Raw genomic sequence first — 10571 nt, forward strand, 5'->3', positions numbered from 1 at the left:
GCCACTTGGTGGTTAAGTCTAAAAGTGTATGCATACCCAAATGAGTCGATATAATGATATCGAGCTCATTTGTTCTGATAGACTTACCCGGTAAACCAAGAAAAAGAGATATTGAGCCATACAAGGATGTCATCGACCATGCCTTGGGCTCAATAGAGATATAGAGGACAAAGGGATTATATTACACGGTAGCATAGGTCACAAGGTTTGTCGAGAAATTGACTTTCCGATTACTTGAGTAATAGTGATGCATTGCTAGATGCCGCTCACTGTTTGTAATATTGAAATAGAGATTTCGATATTACTGTCAACGTAATTGGGAACCTACAGGGTCACACACGACGACTAAATCGACGGGATATTTTGAAACAAATAAAATCGTCTAATAGAGATTATACGATTTAAGGTGCGACCGATTAATCGGATATTTAATGAGATTAAATATGTCGATTAATTAGACTCGATTTATTAAATTCAATAGCCCACAAAAGTAATATACATAAATATATATATGTTTGTATGTGTTTGTGCACGCATGCAAATACATATATATATATATATATGGCTATATGTGTATGTATATAAGATACAATTGGGATCCTTAAATCCTTTTTGTCCCACACCGGTCAAATGGCTTGAAATCCTTTCCCCAAGCCATTATATATACATGGCAGTGTATTGAGATATTAGATATAGATAACATACAACATATATGCACGTGTATATATGATATACATGTATGTATATAAAATGGGATTATTGAGTTGAATTGTTAAACTCATTAAGTCCAATTAAGTTTAATAATTCCGGGTGTCGCACCGGTGTTTCTTTCGAGTGTTGGCCGCTAGCACCGCCGATTTCGAAGACTCGTCGACAAAGTCGGTGTGGATACCGGTAGAGGCGTCACGCGTGGGACGCTCGGTCAACAATTTTAAATATTCCAGGTACGCTTTTATTTACTCTTATTTTCTAGTAGGTCTTGGAATTAGTTTCACGGGTAGGAAATTTTGAATTTCTGTTCCTTTTTCGCTTCCGTTGCGCCTCGTGGAACTAGCAGAATGAAAGACTTTTTTCGAGCACATCTTGATCTTTGCATTCAAGGACGTCCCAGTTGTGTCTCTGTTCAAGCAATTGGACATAATTGTGAATACAAAAGTGAGAAGAGTTAAGTATGGCTCTTTGAGCAATTAGAGATACTTAATTTGATGTGATTTGGAATTGATCCAGGGAACTTGAGACACTTATTTTTGTAGGGTCGACCCCTCTATGCCGGCTCGGACAAGTTTCTAGTGTAGGGCTCCCTGTCTCTTTGTGGCTTGGCAGTCGCATGACACATTTACCTGTATGAACCACTTTCTCTATTAGTTGTCAGCACAACCTAGTTAGGTGAATTCCTCAAGTGCAAGTAGGAGATGTTGACATTTGGTCTGCCCATGAGGAACCCGACCAGACTCGATCCGGATTTGAACCCACCTCTCTCTTAGGATTGAATGTGATGACCACTATTACTCTCCTATTAAGAGTGTAGAGTAATGGGTATTCAAAATAGAAGTTATGGGAATTGATTTCTGCAATTCCTTGCCATTATCTCGACCATTAATCCATGTTTTATGGGTCGATTGGCAGCACAATATAATGCAGCCACTACACTATGCGTGTATATGTGTGTGCATGTAGAGAGATTTTGGCAAGTGAAATACCTTAGAGAAAGATTTGAGTGGTGTAGGTATTCGTGCTTCTATTAGCGAAAGTACGTGAGAGAGGTATTTGTTCCATGAAAAGTGCTTGGCTCTTGCTCATTTTTGTAGTAAGAGTCCATCATCGTTGTCTTTCGTGATCGTTCTTGTGGGAGACCCGGTACACGATCAACACCATTCAGCGATTTCTTGGGAACCCGATAAAATCACCTAGAGGTAACTCGAATTCTATCTCGGTTATATCATATCGGGTTAATGAGTTCGGTCAAGTTTCCTAACAAGTAGGCTCTTCTCCAATATAATAATAAAGAAAGGAAAGAAAAAAGAAAAACCGAAATGTAACTGAAACCCAAGAGTACATCATATTTGATGTTTAGGTTTATGACTAAACATCGTTACAAATCCCACAAGTTCTTATTGAATACCTCATCCTAGCTAGCCAGATAGGCTTATGAAAGAGATTCTAATATTTTCTTATTCACAGTATTATGCAATATGATGTTCTATTTATTCCATGTACCTATACATTCCTCCTATGGGTAAAGATGTCGAGGCAGGCGAGGTTTGGCACATGCAACCACTGGTTTGACCGCGGATTGCAGCTTAGTTTCTGACGCCACCAGATTGATCTTTGATATGCCAGGTGGCTTCAACCAGGAAAACCCTTGGACCATCCTGGCAAGTAACACAACTGTTAGAGTAGTGCCAAGAGTCGTGCCGATGCAACCTCGACGCCCTGTGCCGAAGGATATGAATCGCAGGTCAGGCTCTGTCAACACAACCTCCTTGGGCGAGCATTGGTGCATGCTTCCGTCATCGTCATTGGCTAGATGCCTCTCTGGTCTGAATTCCAGTGGCCTATCCCAGACCTTAGGGTTTCTTCCTAGTCCCGTCCGGCTCAAGAGCACGTGGCTCCCCTTAGGAATATGGTAGCCTGCGACGACCGTATCAGACAAGGACAGGTGTGGAACATTGAAGACAGCGACCGGATGGAGTCTAAAAGCTTCCCTAGCGCATGCCTTGATGTAGTTAAGGTGAGGGATGTCTTGTTCTTGAACAAGTCTCTCTTTTCCCACAACCCTGTCAAGTTCTTCGACGGCTTTATCGAGGATCTCTGGGTTATTAATCATCTCTGCCAGGGCCCATTCCGCCGCATTGGCTGGATTATCGATCGTCGCGATCATGATCTCCTGCAGTATAATCATATAAATGAGTCCATACTTTTACAAAGATAATTATAGTTATATCTGTGCATATGTGGACTAATTCAAAAGAGAGAAGAAACACGTATGTACACAATGAGAAGGGCCGATTTTCTAGTGTTGCATGTACACATAAAAATATGTTTCCTTTTCTGTCGTTACTTCCATGTTCCATGCAAATTCATAGCTCTGGTAATTCAACTCTTCAAACAAAAGATATTAATATTTGAATTTACTATTAATAATTCGGGCCTCGGTACCGTCTGTTCACCGAAAAAAAAGAAAAATATTAATTATCTTACCCATGTCTGTGCTGTTATCTCTTCTTGTGTGAGTAATGGCATCCCCTCTGCATCCCGAAGTGAAATCAGAACATCAAGCAGGTCCTGAGGCTCAATCCTTTTCAACTCGTTTTCGTCTCTGAACATGCCACGATCATTTTCCCTCCATTTTCGCATCCTCTCTCTAATTATCGGATCATGGTACTTGAGAATGGTCTTATTAGCGTCCTTAATTATCTTTTCATGTCCATCCAAATCAAGCCCAACCAGGTAAGGCAAGTAGTCTGATATACAGAATGCATAGAGGTAATTAATTGTTGTGAAGAGGGCATTCACATGCTCTTCTTCCCTGAAAGTTGGAGCTCCATCATCTAAGATATTCTCTGCGAAGTATCTCCGATTGAACATCATTCTCCTGACCACGTTCGTGCAAAAGTGACAGCAAGCCATTCTTACGTTCACACTGCCAGAATTTTTGCTCTGATTGTAAATGTACCTATTAGAAGAAAGCAGCTAGCTAGCTTAGTAAGTGGCCAAGCACGTGAATATAGAAGGCGATTGACTGCAATAATGCGTGCGAAATATTTCATTCATATACATATACATATATCATATATAAATGTGTGCATATATGTATATATAAAAGGACAACCCATGCTAATATACCTCACTAGATTGTCGGCTTCCTCGGCTCTCTTATCATGGAGCCACTGATGCCTCGACAGAGAAAGAACCTCTGAGGCCAGCACCTTCTTCATTTTCTTCCAACTTTCTCCATACGGTGACAGAATGGCCGTTTTGTATCCACCACTGAAGGTGTGAGACGCAATAGACAACGGCCTTGAAGCAAAAACAGCATCTTGCTTCCTCAGGAATTCTAGGGCAATCTTAGGGCAAGTCACTGGGATCACGTGCACGTTCCCGAGGCGAAAGCATGCAATGTTGGTGTCCATCTCCTTCATCCAGCTAAGGATCCACCTGAATGGTGATTCCGAACGAAGCATCTCAGGAACGCAGCCGACGATTGGCCAGGGGACTGGCCCTGGGGGTGGCGGGGCCTGCCTGGATTTGGTTAAGCGTTGGTTGATAATTCTTTCATGCATGAGTTTTGCAACACAAAAGATGAGGAATATTAGGAGGAAGTATGAAGTTTCAATAATGAAAGCCATTTCTTTTTCCCCTGAACCAGGAAAATGATTTCTCAAGAAAGAGGATACGAGCCTACGAGGCTATGGGTTACAAGATAGCGGCTTGGCATTTATATACAAAAAAAAAGGAAAAAAAAATAGAAAGGGAGAAATTCTTGGGTGAATTTAGTTCGCCATGTCATCTATGAATTGAGGTACTATTCATAGATGACATGGAGGATTAAATCCACCAAATAATATCTCATGGAAGGGACTTCAAACAACGCCTTCGCTGCGACAACCGATTATAATGCAATAATATAATATTATATATTTGTATCATTATTTCTAGTATTATTATTTTACATTGTTTTTGTTAAACACCCATTATGTTATGCAAAGCACGAAATATTCAATTTTCCTGAAACCAAAAGCTAATTTCAACACTTTCAATTAGTTTTAAGTACGATACCATAGTTTATTGAATAAAACTTCCAATGATTGGATAATACTAGAAATATTAAATATTACATATATATTAACATAAATTCATAACATTTGAATACTAAAAATACTTCAAGCTTGTATTTTTAAGTATTGGGGTGAAAATCTATTTAATCAAATTTAATTTCTTATTTATACTTTATATATTGAGAGGTGGAAGGATTTAAATAAAGAAAATAAGTTAGGAAAAGGAAAGAGAGAAGAAAGAAACTCGGTAAATATTTTAATTTAGTTGCAAATGTTTTGTATTGTTAAATATATTTTATATATTTATATCATTATTTCTTGAATTACAATGTTCTTCAAACATCTATGCTATTTTATAAAATACCAAATGTAATATATGAATCAAAATTTACTTCGATAATATTAGTCGAAAATATATGAATGCTTGAGTTCATCAATAAATTAAAAGATGTAAGCTAAGGAAAATTTCCTTTTCTCTCCCCTTCCTTCTTTCTCCCCACGAAAACTTCAAGAAAACCTTAAGTAGCTCCCCTTATCGGCGCGTTCGGCGACACGCCACCGGGGATCGGGAAGCCATGGCCATCCTCTACCTCTCGATAGTCTTCGATCCCGTTGGCTCTTCTCCCTTCTCCTTTTCACCCCCCGCCCTGGTTGCTGGCCTTGGTTTCTTCTTTGAATGGTCGATCACTGCTCCTCCGAGTCAGGCTGGTCTTCTCGCGAGGCTTAGAGGCGCCCTGGGATTCTCCTCCACCACGGATCCCAAGTTTTCCACCCGACTGCATTTGCAAGCCTCTCCACCACATTTCGATGCCACCCTTCGCTATCTCTCCACGTTCCTGTGGTGGTCGGGAGTTGGCGAAGAGGACTTCCTGCTAGGTTGTAGCAGCCCCTCCCCCTCCTCTCCGTCTCGTCTGTGGGTTCCACTCTTCTCCAATGACCCGCGCCCTCTCCTTCTCCCTCTCTGGCCTGCCCTGTGGTGGAGAGCATTGGTGGTTTCCTCCTTGCAGTGGCGGAGCTCTAGATTGGAGGCAGCACTTATTGCTCGATCCGTCGTTTTCTCGATTGGTGGTGGAGAAACCAACAGCCTCGACCCGACCTGACTCGACTCGACTAGCAGGCCAGACCTGACTGGCCCCTTCAACACTGATCTTACTGTTCGAACCTCCTCCTCACCTCAGGTGGCAGCTTCTCGTCTCTAGCTTATCTGCCTCTCTTGCAACAGTATCCCCGCCTTCTACGTCAAAAAGTTATAGCTCTAGTTCTTTGATTGACTGAACCATCGCTTGCAAAATCGACCTTTTGTGGCTTGCCTTTTTCATCGAATTTCTGTAGGTCCCAGCTCCCCTTTCATAGTCGCTGGTTTGAACCGATTAGGTATCCTGACTAATTTAATTTGATTTTATTAGTTGATAATCGCTGGTTTGAACCAGTTAAAGAAGTTTGGTTGCTTGATTTGACTATCTAGGGATTGGGTTTGTGTAGGAATTAGTCCGATTGATTAGATCTAGGGTTCCGACTAGTGAAGGGTTTCTGCGCCGAGTACCGGTTCAAGACTCCTCTTAGCTCTGCTCCTTTGTTTCTACACAATAGTAACTTTATATGGTTTGTACTTGGCTCCACTTCCTGGCTTTGTTTGGGACTATATAGAGTCTAGTTCTAAGAGGTTGAAAACAGATATACATCAACTAGAAGGATCTCTGCAACTATATCTGTACTCACTGTTTGTGCTTTGTCACTCAGCTTTTTCCTTTTCATTGATCTCGGTGATCTGCTGTAATCTTCTCATGAACATTTTTCCCTGTACTCGTTTTTGTTATTAATAGACAATCATTGATTGCTGAGCCTAAAAAAAGAGTTCATCAATAAATTTATTGAAATTAATCGATTTTATAATATTCTCCTTTTTTTAAGGATTGATTAGTAGAGATCTTATAAATTATTACTTATGATGTTATAAAAATATATATGTAGAGAGAAGGATTTAATGATAATAAATTTTGCTTAAAAGAAGATAAAATAGAAGAAAGAATTGCAGGATCTATTAGAACTCGAGACATCATAATTGAAAAATATTACAAGACTTTAATAGCACCAAATTTATTGTTTCATTCTCCGCTAGTTTTATATGAACAAAGTTATGCATAATATCGTATTGAGGAAAACAAATATGCACTTTAGTGTCAAAATGCTATTTGACTATACTTTTACATGATATAAATGTTTAGTTAAATCTATATGTAACTAAGATATATTAACTTTCAAATATTTTTGAGGATGTGAGAAGAAAACAAAAGAAGGGACAAGGATGAAAAATATTTAAAGTTTATTGGGAAAATGTTAAAATAGCAAAGGGAGAGGGTAAAACTAGAAAAAAAGGAAAATAAACGCCAAGTGTCCTCATTTCCTCGTAATGAACAGTAAACAATAGTTTTAGTACTTTTAAAAGGGGCGTATAATGCAATAGCTTACCTTACTTGATAACTAAGAGGTTACATGTTCGATATTTAGTGGGACTTCTTATGCTTCTTTATTAGCTATTAAAATTTTTATTTCATTGTATTAGGCTCACGAGAATCCCTTGTAACAAAAAGAATTTTTTTTTGTTTGAAAGAGTCACTTTTTTCGTCCACGTAAGCAACTTCCTCGTAGAAAGGACATACATCTATCTAAAACTAATGTCGGTGATATATATGATTTGATTTAAGCTATTAGCTATTTGTTTTGCTTAAGAAAAATTCTCGATTTTGAGTTTTGTAACTAGAAAAGATTAATCTTTCTAATATCAAAGTACACGCTGAAAAAAATTAGTGTTCGTGACATGTGCATGCTCGGACACTATTATTATGATCTATACATATTATAGTGCTTGTATATTCCTGTCTTAGTATATAAAATTATATCTTTTGAGCAAGATTCTTATTTCATTATACCAGATTCATGTGTTATCCTTATAATCGGAAAAAAAGAAAATCTTTTGATAGAACTAATTATTGAAAATCCGTCTGAACACTGTCGATTGGAGACAGTCTTTCTATATTCAATGGTCTAAGGTTTTTTTTTTGGGTAATTTTTTTTTATTTGGGTAAATCAATGGTCTAAGGTCTAAGGTCTTTCTATATTCGATGGCCTAAGGTCTTTGATAAAGGGCATCCATTGTCTGTATTTTTGCCGAATAAATTTCCATAACAAATGACAAATGTGAACAACCATTAAAATATCCTAGTATGAAGGGAACATTTTATATTTCAATAAACTAATCACGTACATGCCAATAGAACGAGAAATTCTCACATGTGACTACTAAATTACATGACAGTATCACAAATCAATAAGAATTTATTAACACATATTGGTTTTTAGTAATTTCACAAACAAAAGCCTATTTTTTATGAGAATAAAATTTATTATGCATCTTGTGTATAATGCCACGTAATTGTTACCAGAAAAAAATGATTTTCAGAGACTCGCCACTTGGCCCAATCAGGTCATTAGACGTGTCGGGGCATTCCTGTAAATTACAAAAGTCAGGAGGTATCGGCATAATATTAGTAGAACCCTAGAAGAACGACGTCGTTTCTGGCATAGTGAACAAATTCAGATTCTGAGCTTGTGAATATACAATATCTGGATGTAACTGTGTATGGTGCTACATGATTCATATTCTGTGACTGACTGTCTTCTAGAATTTGAGCGGTGACGATGTCGTATCCGAATCATAATTGCTTTAAAATCTGGGTAGTCACGACGTCGTCTCTAAATCACGATTGCTAGGCAGTTACAGATCGAGAAGATAAAGCTTATCCAAGGTGGATTGGGTCAAAGTTGTGGATAATTATCATGTGGGGATAAGATAACGATTAAAAGCAGTTGGACAACAAGGAGCGGAAGGTCTCAAGATCAGAGAAGAGATTTCATAACTATTAAAGAGGGAGAAAAATCTATAAATACCAGAATTTTCCGTAGGATTAACACACTCAGTCAAACACATCAACCAAACACAACTCATTCAACAGACAAAATATCTGCAGATTTCTCAGCTCAGATGAGCTTTTATCCTAAGGAGTAGGAGTAATTTAGATATCCCGAGCTTGTAGTAGTAGGGTGATCCCCTCAACGATTCAAGTTGTCAACTCTGCGGCGGTAGGATTACATCCTCCAGAATACTGTCACGACTTCATTAGCTTGTTGACAGAAGGTCTCGTCCTCATCCCACGGCCATTTGCTCACAGCATCTCAACATGGCTGCATTCATTCTACTTCGTCTACAGGCGACCTCATACTTGAGTTCAAAGCCTGAACTACCTGCCTCAATGGAAAACAGAGTAAGCCATCCTCTGTAATTTTGGTTTGAGTTGTGTATTTCTACCTCGTTGGGTTGCAATTCCATCATTGTATATATATTCTTTATTTAATGAAGTATCTTTTCTCATTGATTGTTTACTTTCATTGAGTGAATCTCTTTAATACACATAGTCCTTCTACGAAATACATTACCAAAAGAATCCACTTAAGATTTGAAAGGAAAAGAAGTTTTCAATTTTCTCTCTTTACAGAGAGATTAGAAACCGCCTTTTTCCATTACCAAAATCTGACATCACTAATATATCCATTATCCAAAATTTTCTCCAAACAAAAGACAAAAGTTCGGCAAGTAGAACTTAAGGACTTCTTTATTATTCGCAACGACCAAGACATAATGAATCTCATTAGGATTGACATATCCATTTTACCTTTTTTTTTTTCACATTATTAGTCTTCAGCGCGAGTTAATATTATTGAAGGAATCAATAGGAATGAAAATTATCTATTACGGTGCAAGTGCAATCTATGACTTTTTGATAACCAATTATCTATTAATTTTTTTTCATTAAAAGGAATCCTACGGTACTGATAAATATTCAGTTGATTATATTCTATTCAGGTGACCCTAAATATGCAGCCCTGTGATCAACCGAAGAAAGAAAAAAAAATGCAGCCATGTGATACCTTAGAACCTTAAGCCTCATATATATATATATATATATATATATATTTATATAAGCGCATTTACAATTAATATGTTATCATAGGTCTTTCATTAATCATAAATATACAATTCAACATTAGCTTAATGGAATCAATACGTCGGCAACTATATAAGGATGACATTCGAGTTAGGAATTGGATGATATCATCCATTGGGTCCCAATCACAAGCATGTTTGGTTCATGTCTAGATCACACACTCTATAGAATATGCATATTGATGATTTTAGTGCGCTTATAAACATATGAGTTCCTTTTTTTTATTGGGTAGAGATATTTTTTTTAGTAGAATAAACGTATGAGTATTAAATATAGTAAGAAATCAAAGACTAAAAAGATTAGGCCTATGTACTGCGAAAATAAATTTGTTTATAATTAATGTTAACCGTAATGTTAATTTATCACTAAGTTATGATGTGGACTAATATATGGCAAAACATAAAATAATGTCTCATCCACGTCATCTCAGTAGTTGGTGGAGCGGATGGAGCATTTTGAGGATATTTTCTTGGTGGGCAATTCTTGAGTCCAGAGGTTGAATTCAACTGGGGGTCCCGTACGAAACGTTATTATCTTTTTACGAAATGTTATTCTCCAAATACGAAAACATTTCGTACAAAATATCAGTCGATTGATTCGTACATGCAGTCGACTCATTGTTTTGTATGAAACGTTATTATTCTTGTACGAAACGTTATTTTCCAAGTATGAAGATATTTTATACGGGACAGCAATTGAATATTTAGCTGTTGGACCCCAAAATTTCCCC

General features: G+C 37.6%; 1 protein-coding gene across 1 annotated transcript; it reads right to left on the bottom strand.

The window, feature by feature from the left end:
* Positions 1–1987: 1987 nt before the first annotated feature.
* Positions 1988–4394, bottom strand: LOC116190126 (tyrosine N-monooxygenase-like). Its single transcript, XM_031519783.1, has 3 exons — positions 3847–4394; positions 3202–3676; positions 1988–2887 (listed from the first exon to the last, which is right to left on the bottom strand). Exons 1-3 carry the CDS (start codon positions 4347–4349, stop codon positions 2231–2233), a joined length of 1635 nt encoding a protein of 544 aa, XP_031375643.1. The 5' UTR covers positions 4350–4394; the 3' UTR covers positions 1988–2230.
* Between the last annotated feature and the right edge of the window lie 6177 nt (positions 4395–10571).

This window comes from Punica granatum, unplaced genomic scaffold (assembly GCF_007655135.1).
Source record: "Punica granatum isolate Tunisia-2019 unplaced genomic scaffold, ASM765513v2 Contig00324, whole genome shotgun sequence".
Classification (NCBI taxonomy): Eukaryota; Viridiplantae; Streptophyta; class Magnoliopsida; order Myrtales; family Lythraceae; genus Punica; species Punica granatum.

Coding starts and splice junctions, on each gene's coding strand:
- LOC116190126 (XM_031519783.1), bottom strand. CDS start 4,349: ATGGCTTTCATTATTGAAACTTCATACTTCCTCCTAATATTCCTCATC. Junction 3,677..3,846: donor GAAGCCGACAATCTAGTGAG/GTATATTAGCAT, acceptor TTCTTCTAATAG/GTACATTTACAATCAGAGCA. Junction 2,888..3,201: donor AGATAACAGCACAGACATGG/GTAAGATAATTA, acceptor ATTATACTGCAG/GAGATCATGATCGCGACGAT.